Here is an 18364-nt window from a genome sequence, read left to right on the forward strand (position 1 = left end):
GGAAATCTATCCATAGGAGATCACAGATTAAGAACCTCAACCCTAGATAATCCAGGGATGGCTACATAAGTAAGCCTTTCTTTAAGCAAATCCAGTACTACATGTGAAAATCAGAATTAGAAAAAGATCATTAGAGAAGAGATTATGTACTTTACAAAAGGTTGCCTACTTTTATAAAAGGAATCAGCCCAGGACTCCTTTAAACATCAAACTTCCCCAATGAATTTAAAGGATAGTTCAGTTTATACATAGCTTGTCAGGAACACAAGGTACAAAGTATGCCTATAGATTTGTTTTTGTTCTTTGCATTAATAAAACTTAATAATGATGCTGTTGGTGTATAAGAAGCCTGTTTCCCCCTTCAATTAACCAGTAAAATTCATTTCAAGTTTGCTCCATTGCCTCCTGCTGTCCTGAGTACTCCCAGATCTGTTTATTCTTTTCCAAGGTGTAATTCTTCATGTAGGATTCCTTCCCTTCTCTCCCTCCACCCCCAACCAGAGGATAGGAATATTTGGTCTTCCCAATGACCCCAAGAGACCAGTACACCGAAGGTGGTTATGTTCTTTTACTCTCAGAAGAGATATCACTGCCATAAAAACCCCTTCCTTTATGAACCGAGGTGGCTTTCTATCCTAATTAGATTCTGGTTGTGCAGTCATTAAAGTTCCTTCCCCTCCTCTTCTTCTTTGGTGCTAATTTTGCATTAAATATGAAGCTATAGCCTGGAGCTGTCTGCATAGTTTTTTTTTCCCCTTACAATTGGCAATTAACAGCCACAATACATTACATTCCAGATAGAAAATGAAATATGTCAGTTAACGTACCAGTGAGGTGTTTCATAAGAGTGTTTTTTTACTCAACTTTGCCAGGAAATCTACCTTTTTTTTTTTTTTTTTTTTTACTGTTGGCCGCATGGTTGCCCATGATAATTTTATCCATCTTCCAAACAATCCCATGCTCTTTCCTGCTTACTAAGACTGGCTCTACACCAAGGGTCCTTCACATTTTTGTGTCATTGACCCATTTCTTTAGCAGTCTACAGAAACTTTCTCAGAATAATATGTTTAAATAATCAGGAAATGCTAAATTTCACATAGGGATGAGTAAAAATAAAGATGTAATTTTTTCCCACCCAAATTCATGGACCCCTCAGAAAAACGTCCATGGCAGATAATGAATCCTTATTTTACACAGTTGAGGTACAGAGAGTGGCAATAATTGGACAACAGAAGATTAGATTACAGATGGCAAATCCAAAGCAGTCATCTTCAAAACTGAAATAACTGAGCCAGGCCTAGTGGAAACAACTGTCTCAGTTGTCATTGTGATGAGTAGATCATGCCTTCATGTACAAGCCAATCTGTGCAGCTCTCACACACAAGGGCAGCCAAAACAATCATTCTGTCCCAGAGATGTTCCAGTTACGAGTACAAAGACAGACGGTGCTATGATGAATGAGTCAGTATCAACTAGCTCATGACATCTGCTCCTATAAACCAAAATGGTAGCTCCTGGCTTAGGTCATCAAGAGCAACTCACTTACAATGTATTCCCTGAAAATAGCTGAGAATAAATCACCAGAATGATGAGCTAGAAGAATTTTAAGTTTGGACTTTGCATAAGTGAACAGAGGGCTAAAGTTCCCTACTGCATTAGTGGAGATCAGAAAAATCTGGCTTCTTAATTCTTCATCTCTTAACCTTTATGGTGATTTTCTTTAAAAAAAAAAAATTATTTTTCTTGAACAAAGTTATGGAGACCAAACTATTCTGACCAAGATGCATGTGCCAATTTTTAGTTAGGAGTAGAGAAAGGAGGACGTCAACAGTAATGCTCAACAGTGCGTGAATGATCTCCAATAAAGGGTCACTGCACATCCCAATAGATGGGAAAACGGAAAGAATCAATTATTTTCAGTTCAACAAGCATTAAGAGTATACTGCATGCAAAGGCCCTTACTATATGTAATGTGAGTAAGAGGCATTGTGGTATGGTGGATAGAAAGTTGGCCTCAGTCAGAAAGATGTGGGTTCGGGTCTTGCCTCTGGCATATACTATTGGTGTGCCCTTGGCGAGTTATTCAGGCAACCCTTGAAGACTGGAAGGTACAGAATGCTTGTAGACCTGCATTGGTAGAGGAAGTATTATTCACCAGGAGTTAATTACCCTAAAGAAATCACAAGTCCAGACCAGACCAAACCAAGCTACACAAAAACCAAACAAACAACTATGTAAGGCCTCTGATAGACTCTGGGGACACAAAGGAAAAAGACCAAAACAAACCCTACCCTCAGGGAGAATACATTCTGCACAATACAAAATAAGTAAATACAAAGTCAACAGGCATTAAATTACAGACATCTACCAACCCTAGGCCAGGGGTGGGGAACCTGCAGCCTCAAGGCCACATGTGGGTATGGCCTTTTGACTGAGTGCAAGATTTATAGAACAAATCCTTTCATTAAGGGGATTCTGTGAAGTTTGGATTCAGTCAAAAGGCCACACCCAAGGACCTAGAAGGCCACACGTGACCTTGAGACTGCAGGTTCCCCACTCTGATCTAGGCCATTTCTAAGTATATTATATAATGCTTTCTCTGATTTTAAATTTTGCCTTGTAGGGATCTGTAAACATTATATACTTTGTGCCTTCAGTTACACAGAAGTACTTGCTTTTACTTCCTAAGCCTGAGTTATCATATTTTCATTGAGTCTTGGAAAGTACCTTTTCGAAGAATGTAGATTTCTAGTGATATACTGATAGACTAGAAGACTTAGAAACGAAACCTGGGAATTGAATTTGAATAGCAGTAGATGAGGGAGGCAGTGCAGCCTAGGGGATAGTGAGTCAGAATGGGGATCTAAATTCATGTCTTGCCTCTGACAGACACATACTGGCAGTGTGACCCTAGCCAAGTCACTTAATTTCTCACTGCCTCAGTCAATTTTCTAAGACTGTTAATTGCAGAGCAAACTCTGATCTTCCATGATAGAGTTTTTTCCCTGGGAGTTCTCCACCCCAATCAATTCCTCTCTTTCCCCCCAAAAATATACATATATAAGTGCCGCTAGTAAAGTTCCATGATACTATCACCAATAGATCTTAAGGATATAAATACTAGGGAAACCAGTCACCTAAAGCTAAGCCAAGCATACCCCTTCACCAGTCAGCCATCCCTTCACTGGGGCACAGTGACTAGAGTCCAAGGACTTGGGTTCAGATGCTACTTATTACTTGTATGACCCTACACAAGTCACTTTACCACCCTGGGCCTTAGTTCCCCCATCTGTAAAATAAGGGAAGTAGATGCATGATCTGTGAGGTCCAGCTCTAGGTTTTTAAAATGACTGCTATGCCAAATCTGTCCCGATGTCTTCATATTATAATTTATGATATTATATTGTATAGGTTTTGGTAACTTGTTGGATTGCAGTCATTGCTAAAGAGAACTTTTTTCTTGATGTTTCTATTTTGTTTTTTAAAATCATATTTCTTTTTTTTTTTCTAATCTACCAGTGACATCTGGTAATGGGTAAAGGAGCAAGGAACAACAACCTTTTGCCAAGTGATCAGGGGAGAAAGAAACTTAAGCAGCTCTAGAAAATGGATTGCCAGTTTTAAAATACATTTCACATGTGCCATGAAGAAAAATCTTCAAGGAGAGTTTTTTATTTTTATTTTTTTAAATAGACCCTGTTATCCAAACCCCATGATGTGTTTCCATGTGTGTCTTGGTAGTTAACAGTGTCAGAAAAGAGAGATGAATTAGCTCCCAACTGTGGAAAACACTTTAAAAAAATGCTCATTGCCTTCCACAAAAGTGCCATTTCTAATTTAACTCTTAGGTTCAAAGCAGAAAAACAGGACTCAGAGCTTCTGTCTGACTAATCAGACTGAAAAGAAAAATGTCCCAGGCTGTTGAGTTCCACACAGCCCTGGTGCTGTCTGCTTCCTACCTGATAGGGGTCAGGGGACAGGCTAGGCTCCTTGTCCTTTGTCCCCCCCAAAAAAATTTGTATACATTTTATATTTCTTTATATGTATACATATTTGCCTAATAGAATGGAAGGTCTTGAGGAACAAGGATTCCTTCATTTTTGTCTTTCTACCCTCAGCACTGAGTGCCATGCTTGGCCCATAGAGTCACATAATATGTGCTTTTAAATGAACCTCAGAGACAGAGTCATAGAATCCTGAAGCTAGGGAAGGTGTAGGGGGGGACTCTTGAACAAGAATTGTCTGTAATATCATAGATAAACCATTACCTAATGCTAACAGGTGTCATAATAATAGTGTATTAAGACAGAATAGCAACTTGTGAAAGGAAGAAAAGGGTGTAGTGGATAGAGGTGACCTCAGTCTTAATACCTAATTTCAGATTTTGTCTTATACACGCGCAGCACACACACACACACACACACACACACACACACACACACACACACACACACACAGAGGATGTGTGACCCTCAGCAAGTCACTGAACCTCTTAGAGCCCTAGGTAACACTTTAAAATTACCAGTTGCAGAGACAATGGAGACCTGCTTTAATGGAGGGAGTTTCCTTATCTGGGTGTTCTCAACGCTAAGGAAATCACAGGTCCAGTCCCTTTCTCTGTAGCAATTTACTACTTTGTTTTCACGTATATTCCTTTATTTTGGTCCTTACAACAGGGCGTAATGCATAGAAGGCTGGCTTCCGTCAGTATGACCTGGAATTTAAATCTTGCCTTTGTTATAGATACTAACTGTGGGACCCTAGATGAGTCTGACTTTCAGTGTCCTCTGGAAACTCTCATAGTTGTAAATGATAAAATAGTTGCTAATACTGTTTGATAGAGGGAGTTTTCTCTGGGGAAAACAAAAACAAAACAAAGTCAAATATCCCCTATACAATGTTATTTTCTGATTCTCATAAAAACTCTCTAAAGTTCAGAAATTTAGGTATGATTATCTCCATTTTAGAGATGAAGAAACTGAGGCTCTTTGATATGAAGTGACTTGCTCAGGGGCTCACAATACTTAAATGGTGCTGCTGACTCAAACCTAGGAGCAGGGTTATAGAGAAAGCTAGCTCCATCATAACTGTCCTAAACACTATCACACACCCTCAACAATATACAAAATCTTTTCCCAGGGGAATATGGGATTAGAACAGGGTCAAAAACCAGGATTCCCAGTCTTTGTCCTCCCAGAACTCAAATGTAGGTAGACACCAAGTGGCTGCTGATGAGGCTGGACCCTCTCATGCTCTCTGCATCCTTGCCAAAGGTCAAACAGCAGATTTTTCAGGGTTTAAGCTCGAAATCATGGTGGGCTAGCATACAGGAACTGAGAATGGAGCCCCAAATAAAAGACATGTCTGTGCTTAATCTAGTCAAGGAGACACAGGAAAGGCATTTGGGAAATTACACTCAATAATTAAGAAAAGAGAGATGCTACATGCCACCTCTCTCCCCTCCTGTGGGTCCTGTAACAGCACTCAAGCAGTATTAGGGGAACTAGAGCTCTTACCCCAATACAGCAGCACAACAGTGGTAGGAAGGCATCCCCTGAGCAGGGTATAATTAGAACACCTTCCCTTTGCAAAGCAATTTTCCACTCATTCCATTTTCACCCTTTGATGGAGCTGGAGTTTGATATCTGAAGAAATGCCCTAATTTTCTTTACTAGTGGGGTTTGCTTCCGGGTGCCATGCTCTCTCCTCCTCTTAGTATCTTCTGCCATCTAAGAGCTTTCCTTTTCAATATTTAATTGGACTCAGGCCTCTTAGCAAGAGCCAAAGAGCCCCATATGCATCTCCTTGGAGAGAGCTCCTGGGAAAAGGGTAGAAGAGGCCAGACAAATTCAACAGGATGTAACTGGAAGAACTGAAAGGAGCCCCCTGAGAGGCTGTGTTGCAAAAGTGACCCCTCAGACCTGGAATGCCATTTCTCAGGACTATGAAAGGCCCTCCATTGTTGGGATATTCATGCACAGTGATTTATTTACATAAGACATGAATACACTGTCCTCCGGATGTGCAGCCTACAGCTTCTCATTACTACTGTGTCAAAGGCCTGGCACCCTTATTATCATTCACTTATAGTCAGTACAATTCTGAAAGGCTACTGGTCACCAGCCCAGAGAAACCAACCTCAAGCAGAGGAAACCAGGGTGGAAAATGAGCTCCCTCCCACAGGAAGGGAGATGATTGTCGATTAGAAGCATCAGTAGTGCCCATCCGTAGTGGACTGCTGATTTCCGTTCTGAGAAGCTCATGGTATCTCAGGCCTATCTTTCCTCTCTTTTCCTGTAGGTGTGGGAATGAAGTTAACTGACGTTGGCATAGCAACACTGGCGAAAGGGTGAGTGGAAAAAGAAATCCAACAGCATGTGCTTTTGCATTGTATTTCCAATGCCTTGTGGGGCATGCACTGACAGAAACTGGCACGTGCAATGTTGGTCTCTTGTCTGAACTTTGAAAGACAAATATTCTGAGTGCAATTTCAATTCACCTCTCTCATTTCCACCAATTATTTATGTAAATAGTACCTTTAAGTATTTAAAGTGCATTGCATATTTATTTTAGGATAACTCCTAACAGCTTTATCTTGAAATAAATAAAGGTACCATTGTTTTTCCTCTTCACATGCATCCTTTACTTTTTCTGAGAGTTCTTTTTTCAGCTCTGCTAAAAATTGACCTTATCTTCAAAGTGTAAAGAAAAATAAAAGTTTAAGAAACATTTTCTTTTGCAATCACGTGAGTACAATGAATTTAGCCTGTAACTGACAATATTAAGAAAGTGGTGATTTTTATAGCTGTGAAAAAATTCATCAGTCCCCTTTTCTACCTCCTTAGTGCCTTCTACCCCCCTTCTACCCCCAATCTTCTCCTTCAACAGAGCTATTTTGCTCTGCCGGAAAGGAAGATAAAAAGGGAGTGGCCTTGGGGGGTGGGGGTGGGGCTTACTCCCTATCTGCTCTAAAATATATCTGTATTTGAGATTTATGGGTAGCTGTACATTCTTTGGCGACAGTGTTGCTATCTGGCCTTGGTGGAAGATGAGAACATAAAGATAAGCTTGAAAGAGAGTAAAAAAGGGAATCCTTCTTCCCTTTAACGTGCAAAATCAATCAACCTGTACTTCTTGAGGACCTGTGAGAATGAATAGTAGTGCTGTATCCAATTCTGTTTGGGTTTCTGGGCTGTAATTTAGATTAGGCATTCCCTTTCTTCTTCTCCTTCCACTTCCCTCCCCTCTCCCCACCAAAAGAGAAAAAATCCTATAAAGTTTCCTTCAGAAAAACCACTAGACCAGACAGCAGCAGGCATTTTGTGGCTCCAGACTGGTTGTGATCATTGTACCTTTGTGGTCAAGTGTTGGGGTTAGGAGGTTGGAGGGAATGACATTCCTTGTACATTCTCCCAAATGCTTATCTCTGCCTTTTTAGAACAGTCTCTATCCTGACATCAGAGTAGAAAAACTATATTCTACCATTTAGAGTCACAGAAACACAGACTAGAGAATCCTTTACATTTTCCTTCACCTTTTCAATATTAAGACAAAACCAAAAACATACAAAAACCCCACAAACCAAAAGCTGCAATGCTTTGGGATAGTACTTAATCATTTAGCAGCTGTTTTAGAAATATGGAACACAGCTCTGAGGAATCCAAACCCTTGGAGAGCCTGAATCGCTGCTTTTCCTCCCCCTTCCTCCTCCTCCTCCCCTTTCCAGTTTAAGGAAAAACCAAGCCCTTGGTTTTGTGTGAAGCTGTTAAGGTGAGTCCAGTGACAATCTCAAGGTTTACTCATGTCCCCATATTTTTTTGACTGTGTACCCTTACCCGTTAAGAAAAGATCTTGGTGGGGTATGCCTCAGCATTTTTCCAGTGACACCCATTAGCATCCAGATTAGGTTTTAACTGCCCTATCAGGCTAATGCCTAGCTCTGAAGGGGGAAGATTGGGAGTTTGTGCAGCAGAGGAAGAGGGGTAGGTAGGGACAGCGTTGGGTTGTAACCAGTGAAGGGCAGTTGTGATTGTGTTGGAAACAAGTCCCATGATTGGCTATCTGGGAAGGCTGGCATACTCTCGGTCTTCCCATTCTCTGACTGCCTGATCACAAACCCTTTGCAGTTTCTGCTCTACTGTACAGAAGGACATCAAGAAGGGAGATACTAAGCCCAGGAGGAAGATGGTCAGGTTTTACAGAGAATGTTAGAAGTGAAAGGAACCTTAGAAATTATCCAGACTGACCTCTTCAGATCAACCCCTGCAGATAAAGAAATTCAGGCCCAGAGAGGGGAGCGACTTGTCTAAAGTTGCACAGTAGAATGATCAGGTCTAAAATCCACTTCTAATTCCCACTCCAAAAGAATCTGCCAGAGAAACAGAAAGGCCAATCATCAACTCTTTGCAGCAGAAAATGGTTAGGGGATGACTCTTGAAACCCCAAGTAGGAAAACAAAACAAAAGAATGGATTGAAGGAGTTTAAAATTTGATTCTAGGACTGACAGGAAGGGAGAAGTGGTAAGAGAAGAGAACTAGCAAGGCAAAGGGAAAATAGAAAGGGAGAAAGAACCTGGTATAACAGGATCAGGCTGAAAATGTTTGACAGAGCAATGCCAGAAGACAAGGTGCACATATAAATCCATCGCCTCTGCAGTGGCTCACTCCAGGGAGGGTGTGCTTAGTTCTCTCCTAGCAGACCGAGGTAGAGTTAGATGCTAACAATAGAGGGGAGCAGGCTAGGTCTAGTGCTTAGAAATATGTCCTGAGGATAGCCCCGGGACATGTGCAACAAAAGTTGGAGGGGAAACCAATAGGCAAGACCTGTACATGGAGGGAGGCAGATTATCCAATAACCTGATTAGAATGCATGAAAGCATAAAAATGAGAGAAATATGACACACCTTCAGAGACTGCAACAATTTTGATTTATTTTATTAGCGATAATAGACATCTTTGCCTACAACAGAAACAAAAGGGAATTAACAAAAGGCCATAAATTTATTTCCTGCTTCCTAGAGAAGTTGGTACCAAGGCCCAAGGTGGGATGTGACTTCACCAGAGTCACACAGGTAACAAATGACAGGTAGGATTTGAACCAAGGTCTTGAATATCCAATACATTTGGTAAACCATTTTATAAAAAATTATATACAGATTAAACTGTAAACAGTCCCCCCCCCCCACCATTGGACTCTCATTTTCACCAAAGTAGAAAAAAAATCCAGAGCCAAATGCATGTCTGAATTATTTCTGGGGATGAACAATGGTGGGGGGAGGGATGTGGTGACTGGTGGATGGGATGATTGATGGAGCTGGGCACAGAAAAGGGTTTGTGTTTGCTCATGGCAGATTTGGTTTCTTGGAAGTGGGAGAACTGATTTCTCATTCATTTTAGTAAGAGAGGGGGCTTGTTTAAATCATGACTCTGAAGCAAGCCTAGATCTTCCCACTCTCCCAAGCTACCTCTCATTTTTCTCACATACAGCCTACATTAGAGAAGAGGCTGCACACTGCCTAATGATGCCGCCATACTATCAGAATACCCCAACTTCTTACAAGTGCGACTTGTACTGTAGTCATGTTTGAGCTAAGCTAATGAATTCCAGAGATGTTGACATGGAGGTAAATTGTTATTCATGAGCTTCCTAAAAGAAGACGGAAAAAGTGTCACGAATTTTTCATTTGTTTGATGATAGCCATCCCCCCACCCATTACTCTTAGAAAAGAAGAAATATGTGATATTTCTTGTGGGAAGCAAAAGATATTATGTTTGAAAGCACATCATTCATATGTATATGTATATATATATGTATATGTATGTATGTATGTATCTCCTAACTCCATTAATCTTCTGGCAAAGATAGAATAAAAGTTCCAAGTGGTTAGTCAGAAACTCTAACAAATTGAATCGTTTTGACATCTATTTAGCCATTGACTTTCCATCCGCTGCTCCCTATTAGAGAGACTCAGTCTGCTGGCTCTAATGCTACACATTTTTTTTTTTCTGTTTGAAAATTCCTCAGCCAATATGGAATGCTCTGAAGGGGATGCCTTCCAAGAGGGAAAAACAGTGAGTTCCATAGCGTGTTCTTGGGATCATGCAGATAATAGCTGCCTTCAAACAAGCAAGCAAAAACTACATTAACCACCATTGAAAAGGGTGTGCCGAAGTCAAGTGACTTGTAATTTATTTTCTATCGATCCTGTAGAAAAGAAACAAAGGACAGGTGTAAATAAATGTCTTGATCTGTTATCCATGCTGGAGGTGAAAATTAAAAATTCTACCAGCAGAGGGAACCAGAGTCAACAATTTAATTGCATTTTTTTTTTTTTAACGTCCATGCCCCATCTCTAGGTTTAACTAGAACAAAGAAAGTATATTGAATCGGGTTCATTCTCACTCAGAAGTGCTGAGCCAAAATAAGACAGAGACAAGAGCAAAGAAGAGTACTCCTTCTTTTGGTTAGTTGCCGAAACCAGCTGAACCAATTCTTGCTTTCCTATCCCCAGACGTTATGATGATAGGGATAAATGATTCATGGCATTTGTCAGAGATGTCAAAATTAAATTCCTAAGACACTGGGTGCTGAATAACAGATGGATCCCTAATGTGGAGAGATGGGGGGCCCCGATGCTCTGAAGTTACAGAAGTAGGGTTCAGATGGTTCCCTTGAGAAAGACAGCATTGACACGATCTCCTCGCCCAGTCCCGGTACTACAAACCATAATAATAATAGAATGGCTTGAATTAGGTTTGCAACTGCTGCCAAGCCCGAGTTCCTTTCATCATTCTGCCTTTGCAGAACAAATGTTGCATTCTGGACCTACCGAGGCAAGCATCGCTGCCTGAGCCTCAGAACTTACAATGGCAAACAAAAAGGAGGTGTGGGAGGGGAGGGATGCCCCATGGTACTTATGGCACATTCAGAAGTCAAAGAATACTACTGGGCCAGTAGGGGAAGCAGGGAAATTAATTTGTTAGGTGCAGGAAAATAATTGTAATGATCAGAAAAGAGGATCTGGAATGGGACTAATTGTTGGTTCTTAGAGCCATAATACTCCCACTAGGGCCTGTATTCCCCATGAAGAGAAAACAGAATGAGGCTCTGGAACCATGCTCCCTGATCTTTGTCTCTTTCCTCAGACTCCAGGAGTCCAAGCAGTTCTCCTATTAACTGGCTACTCCCCACTATCTGCTGGGTAGCTCCAGATTGCTTTAGGTGGGCCTAAACCTATAGCATAGATGCTGTGTGAATAGAGGGGATTTAAGAAATACAACATTACCACAGAATAACTCCTCCAAGAGCCTGAAATCCCCATCCATTAGTTCCTTCTGAGAGGTACTCTAGTGGTTACCCTATTGGCCTTGGTGTCAGGAAGTCCTGGGCTCAGAACCCACCCCTGACACTTGCTGACTGTGGGATGATAAATTCAAGTTACTTAACTCTTCTATCCTTCATCTGTAAAATGAGAATTTTCTCTGTCTAAGCAGCCTAACTGGGGCAGCAAAGTGGTACAGTGGATAGAGTGCCAAGCCATAAGTCAAGAAGATCTGAGGTCAAAGTCAGCCTCAGATACTTCCTAGTTGTATGATCCTGGGCAAGTCAGTTAGCCCTGTTTCCTTCAGTTTCCTCATCTCTAAAACGAGCCAGAGAAGGAAACGGCAAACCACTCCAGTATCTTTTCCAAGAACTGAATCCCCAGGGGGTCGCAAAGACTGACGACTGAAAAATGACTAAAAAAGCTACCTGACACATTGTTGAGATAATGTATGTAAAGTGCAATGACAGGTCTAGTTTTAACGAGTCCCACTTTGACCAGGGGAAGACTTGATGTTACCTAAGAGGTCACATAGCTATCTAATACATTTGCTGGGTTAGCCAATCAATCACAATGAAAGATACAGGCAGTAACACAAGGTCTGAGGCAAGAAGAAAGCTATGTTAAGAATAATGGAGATCCCTGGGAAGTGCAGCCTCAGGGAGGCTCCACCAGTGGAAAGCTGTGGGTAGCACTCTCTTTTAGAGAGAAGGCATCAAAGGAAGGCTGGGTGGAGGTGGTGAGGGGAAAATATTGCTTTTAGTTTTTACGTTTTACTTCAGGCAACTAGGTGTTGAAGTGAAGAAAGCACTCTATTTAGTGTCTGGAAGATCTGAGTTTGAATCCTGCCTCAGTTCATAGCTATGTGACCCTGGCAAGTCACTTATCAAGTCTCAGCCTCCGTTTCCTCTCTATAAAATTAGTATAACGATACCACCTAACTCATTGGGTTCTTGGGAGGATAGAATGAGGTAATCCTCATAAAGCTCTTTGAAAACCTTAAAGCACTATATAGATTTAACTATTATCATCATTATTATGATTTGTCTAGGCCTGAGAGTTCATCAGTAAGGCACTTCCAGTACGGGAAATTCTCCCCACTAGGATGTTCAGCAACTGATCTCACACTCATACTCTCAAAAGGTTGTCTGTGGCTTTGAGAAGTTAAATGACTTGTCCAGGGACATTCAGTTTGCATGTGTCAGAGGAAGGACTAGAATCCAGGTCTTACTGACCACAGGGCCAGCCTTCTATATGTTGCCTTTTTTCAATTTTATTGCACAGCACTGGTCTTGCTAGCAAAGTTACTTGAGTTGTTTGTGGCCAAAGGCTTCTGTACCCTCTGCTCTAAATTGTCTGATACCCCAGAGGGAATAGGAATGACAGTGGTAGCTGCCCTTGGAACTCAACCCCAAGGTTTCAAATTGACTTTTTGGTAGGGATGAGGATTTCTTCCATTGTATTGAATTGAGGGCGCTGGAGTTCCCTGTACCAGCTGTCACTATGACTGATTATCCTCATTGGTCTGCAGAAATCCCAGTCAGACATCTTCAGTTTCTGATTTATCTTTGACTTATAAGTGTAGAATGATAAAAACAAAGGAATGAGGACAGAAATTGGGGGACATCCTCCAGCAAGGAGGCAAGGAAAAGAGGAGCCATCAGAGGAGAAGAGTTGGAGAGCTGGGGAAAATATAAGTTTATGGCAGCTAAGGAAGTGTATGATGAAGAAGAACATGGATAAGAATGTCAAATCTTTCAAAAAGGTTGGTAAACATTAAGGACAGAGCATATGATCCCCAATGCAGAAAGGTCATTAAAAGCTATGGAGAAACCACTTTTAATTGAGGAAGCCTGAAGACAGTATCAAAGATGGAGGGGTTAGGTAGACAATGGAGGTAATCTTTGTTCAAGAAGCTTGGTAGTTAAAGAAAAGAGAGGATGAATGACAGCTAGAAAGGGGTAGCAGGGTAAACTATGGTGGGTGAAAGATGAAATGACTGAGGAAACAAGGGTTTGAGCTTCCAAACATATTGATTTAAGCAATGCATGCTGATTGCCCAATAAATCAAGACCATTAGCCTTCTTCAGCTTTGGTACTGGACCCTGAATACAGGGTGAGACAGATTTTTTTACATTAAAAATAATCAAATTCAAAGGAAACAATTAACCAGGATACAGTAGGTGATTTTTAAATGGAGGAAAGCTTAGGGACTTTCTAAGTTGGGAGAGGGAGAATGAACAGGTACAGTTCCCTGAAATCAGAAAAAGAGGTGTCCCACTCCCCCAACTGCAGTGTCTGCAAACAAGCAAAGGAACACTGAAACAACTGACGGATCCTTATGGGGCCAGTTTTCAGGTAAGATATACAGGTTGCTTTAGATGTACAATTATGAGAAAATTCCTTGCATCAGTCTTTGGACCTGACTGGGTTTCTAGTTAGTAAACCTAGGTCCTTAGATGAGGGTGTCAAAGCAGCAAGTAGAGGTTGTTTAGCTTTACTCCCATTCAGAGCTAGTTTCCTAGAATAGAATATTTTTTCCTCAGTTATTTCATCTTTCACCCACCATGAAACAAAATTTGTCATTTTTATATGCAATATATGTACATATGTGTACATATACACATATGTTGTAGCCTATATATGTAATCACATGTATTGTTATACATACACACACATACACAGGTCAGGCACTTGTCTGAAGATAGAAAGTAGCCCATGGAGAATGAGAGACTAAGGGAACTAGAGAAGAGGATACAATAGGGAAACTGACATGATGATCTCTGACAAGTAAAACCCCAGGGTACAGGGGAGGAGATCTGACTAAGTACAATGAACAAAGGACACTCAATTCAGATTCATTACATTTCACTTTTACTGAGTAAAGGGCTGTATATAAGAAGTATCAAAGAGGGAACTACATTGCTTAGGGAAAAAATGTTAATTCTATACCCCTCATTTTAGGCACAAATCTGAGAAAAACAATTTTATTGAATTTAACCCCATCCTACATCTCAGCATTCCTAGTCTAGAGAGAAAAATGTCCAAACTGACATCAACCCCTCATTGCCTTGGACCCGATTCTCTAGTCCAAGATGACTCTTGAGGTAACATTTATAGGAACATCAAACAAGGAAAAATATCATATATTCAAATGCAGCTTTGGGTTAACATTCCAAAATAACTGTCACAAGTTAGTTCCTAGAATGATTCCTCCTTTCAAGTGTTCTCCTGGGGTAATCATAGAGACCTATACCCTTTGAGAGGCAGCTAGATGGTATAGTGAATAGAGCACTGGACTTGGAATCATTTCCCTAAGTTTAAATCTGACCTCAGACGCTAGCTGTATGACTGAGGAAGTCTCTTAAACCTCTTTGTCTCAGTTCCTCATCTGTAAAAAGAGACAGAACAAAAAAATGGCAAACCACTCCAGTATCTTTGCCAAGAAAACCCCAAAGGGAGTCACAAAGACTGAAATGATCATTCTTTTTGAATGGAGAAGTGTGGGTCATAGCACCAATCTCTTCAAGATATAGACAGAGGAGAATGACCTTAGATGGGTCAATAGCCCAGTCACTCAAAGGAGTAGGGAAAGCCAATGGTCTAAACAAGACATGAATTAAATTTACTTAAAATCTATTAATTTAATCTATTAAAATCTATTAATTAATCTATTTAATCTATTTTCCCTGAAAAGACTTTAGTTTTTGTTCTACCAACTTTCCTAAAGGGAAATGTCTGGAAAAGGTTTTTAGGCTAGAGAAAGAATAATTTCTTAATATTTCTAAAAAACAAAACAAAACAGAAAAAGAGGTTTTTAATGTGCTTCCACAATATATTCACCAAAACCATTTGCCAGTGTCATGGAGCATGTTCAGCATTGAGTCCAAATGACAGAGGTCCTCTAGATGCTTCTATTTCGCAGGTGACATTGTGGAGATTACATAAAGTACCAGGAATACCTAAATCTTCTAATCTCCTAAATGAGATTCACAACCATTAACAATCCACACAGTAAGAACCAAATACAAGAATTCCATTGCTCAGACTGTGATATACAATCTGAGTGATAGCCCACCAAATGAATTTATCAGCACATTATACAGTCCTAAGAATTCTTGGGCCTAGTGGTACTGGTTCCAAATAAATATGGAATTAGTGGCTCTTTTTTAAAGCTCTCAACAGTTAACCACTCCCTGTTGTAGCCTCACTGTGGCTTTATTTGTGTAGTTCCTCTCTTTGTCACTGAAATATTCTTGGTTTCAATGTGGCTTTTCTACTGCCGTGGAAAGTTAGCTCTATGACCTTTAGAAGTTTGCAGCAGTAGCAGAAACCACGTCACACAGCTAGCACCTGGATGGTTTGTTGCTTGGTTAGTCAGCCTTCTGTGATGGAGGCTCTCTCCATCTTCTCTCACTTTTCTGAAAAATGAGGATATTTTTAGTACTCTGCTTTTTTTCCTCCATGGTGACTGTAGGGAGACAGTGTGCTAGGTTTGGTTTCCATGGAGGCAGTCTGGGCCAGTTATTAGACTTGAGGACAGAGGGGAAAGGCCAAACACACACTGTTTGCTTGACTGATCCTCAGAGGGATACAGAACAGCAGGTAAGACATATAATATCTCCAGAGCCCCAGCTGATGAAATCAAAGAACCTGAGAGCTTTAAAGACCTCAGAGGTCCATACTTGACTGAGAATCCCCTTGACAACATCCCTGATGAGAGGTTGTCCAGCATCTGCTTAGACTTTTAGTGAGTAGCAGCCCACTACCTCCTACAGCAGCCCAATGCAATTAAGGATGCAGCTTAGCTACTTTTTCTTAGCAAGTTTTTCTTTACATCAAACTTAGATTTGACTCCATACCTTACACAAATTGTTTCTAATGTTGCCTTCTGGGGAGAGGCGGAATAAGTCACATCCTTCCTCTGTGTACATGACAACCCCTCAACTATTGTCACATCTGTTCTAAGGCTTATCCTCTTTTTCTCCCACTGATCTCCATAAGGGATGCTGACCATATGATGCCATTCAGTTGGCCACATCCTTTTTAAAATGTGATGCCCAGAACTGAATATAATTATTCAAATTTGGCACTTTCATCAAGAGCTCAGGGATCTTAGATCATTGATAAAAAGCCCTTTGGAAGTCATACAAACAAGACTCCCAGTAGGTGAGCATGGAGTTCTTGGGGATGGGGCTACTGATGTCACACATCTATTATTTTCCTAGAATACTAGGATTCTAGCCAATCCTTTTTTTCCTCACCAGTTAGACTGCTGATTGATGATCACTGTGAGAAGTCGTCATCATAGAATGTTAGAACTAGAAGAAGCTTTAGAAATCAACGCTGATGTCCTTTTATTTTGCAGATGGGAAAATTTAATATCTACAAACACCTTTTTTTCCCTGTATTTCTAATGTTGATGATTAGGATCACAGGTTATTCACAGCATAAAAAGATATTAAAACAAGTTCAATGAATAAAAGAGCTATTCCATAGGGGAAAAAACCTATCATCTTCCCAGTACATACTGCTGCTCTACATAATGGGGAGTTTTTTTTTCCAGTTTTTAGAACATTTATTTATAACATTTTTTCTTTTTAAATTTTGAATTCCAAATTCTCTCCCTCCTTCCCATTCCTCCCTTGCCCACTGAGAAGGCAAACAATATATCAGTTGTACATGTGAAATCATCTAAAACATTTCCATATTTGCCATATCACAAAAAGAGCAAAAAAATTAAAGACAAGAAAATTATACTTCAGTTTGCACTCAGAGTTCATCAGTACTTTCTGGAGGTGGAAAACATTTTTTCATTTTAAGTTCCTTGGAATTGTCTTGGATCTCTGTATTGATCACAGTGACCAAATCTTTCACAACTGATCATCATCATTACATTACCATTTTACTGTGCACAATAATTTCCTGGTTCTTTTTACTTCACTTTGTATTAGTTCATGTAGAGCTTGCCATGTCTTTTTCTGAAACCACTCCCTTGTCATTATATAATCATATGCCTCAACTTGCTTAGCCATTCCCTAACTGATGAGCATAACCCCAATTTCTAATTCTTTGCCACCACAAAAAGAGCAGCTATAAGTATTTTTGTACATATAGGTCCTTTTCCTTCTCTTTTGATATCTTTGTGGGTATAGTCTAAGTAGCAGCATTGTTGGATCAAAGCGTATGCACTGTTTTTATAGTCCTTTGGGCATAATTCCAGATTTTCCTCCAGAGTAGCTGGGACCAGTTCACTAATCTACAACAGTTCGTCTTTCTCTTATACCCTCTAGCACCTGTCATTTCTGATAGGTGTGAGGTGGTACCTCAGAGTTGTTTTAATTTGTCTGTCTCTAATCAATAGTGATTTAAGGCATTTTTATATGACTATAGATAACTTCAATTTCTTCTTCTGAAGACTGCCTGTTCATATCCTTTGACCACTTATCAATTGGAGAATGGTTCTTATTTTAATAATTTTGACTCAGTTCCCCATATATTTGAGAAATGAGGCTTTTATCAGAGAAATTTGCAGTAAATTTTTTAATATTACTTCATTGTCTATGGTACCCTTTAGCAAAATGTAGGTTCCTTGATTATCTCTTATAATTAGGTCTATTTGTGCTTTTGCTTTTTCTGAGATAATGATTGCCACCTCTGCCCTCTTCACTTCAGCTAAAGCAAAAGAGATTCTGCTCCAGCCTTTCATTTCAAATCTCTATATGTCTTTCTGGCCCAAATGTGTCTCTTACATGCAATATATTTTTGGATTTTGCTTTCTAATCCATTCTGCTGTTCATTTCTGGTTCTGTGGATTAACTCATCCCATTCATATTCACAGTTGTGGTCACTAACTGTGTATTTCCCTCTATCCCATTTTCCTCTGTTTATCCCCCCCTCGTCCCCCCTCAAAAGTCTGTCTTGCTTCTGACCACTGCCCCCCCAATCCACCCTTCCTTTTATCATCCTCCCCCCAATATCTTTTATCCTCTCCTCTCCTATCTCCTGAGTGTGTATATATATTCTTCCCTTTATGAACCAAT

The 18364-nt window shown here is 40.3% G+C and overlaps 1 protein-coding gene and 1 long non-coding RNA gene across 2 annotated transcripts in view; one reads left to right on the forward strand and one right to left on the reverse strand.

Annotated features, from left to right (window-relative positions):
* The window catches only part of ALPK2 (alpha kinase 2), a 151611-nt gene that overhangs the window by 119921 nt on the left and 13326 nt on the right, over window positions 1-18364 (forward strand). The window contains exon 11 of the mRNA XM_072605946.1: window positions 6301-6349. Coding sequence (XP_072462047.1) covers window positions 6301-6349 — 49 coding nt within the window. The remainder of the gene's footprint in view (window positions 1-6300; window positions 6350-18364) is intronic.
* Window positions 1-18364, reverse strand: part of LOC140501883 (uncharacterized) — a 227347-nt gene that overhangs the window by 119817 nt on the left and 89166 nt on the right. The gene's annotated exons all lie outside the window — the stretch shown is intronic.

Source organism: Notamacropus eugenii, chromosome 4, assembly GCF_028372415.1.
Source record: "Notamacropus eugenii isolate mMacEug1 chromosome 4, mMacEug1.pri_v2, whole genome shotgun sequence".
Taxonomy (NCBI): Eukaryota; Metazoa; Chordata; class Mammalia; order Diprotodontia; family Macropodidae; genus Notamacropus; species Notamacropus eugenii.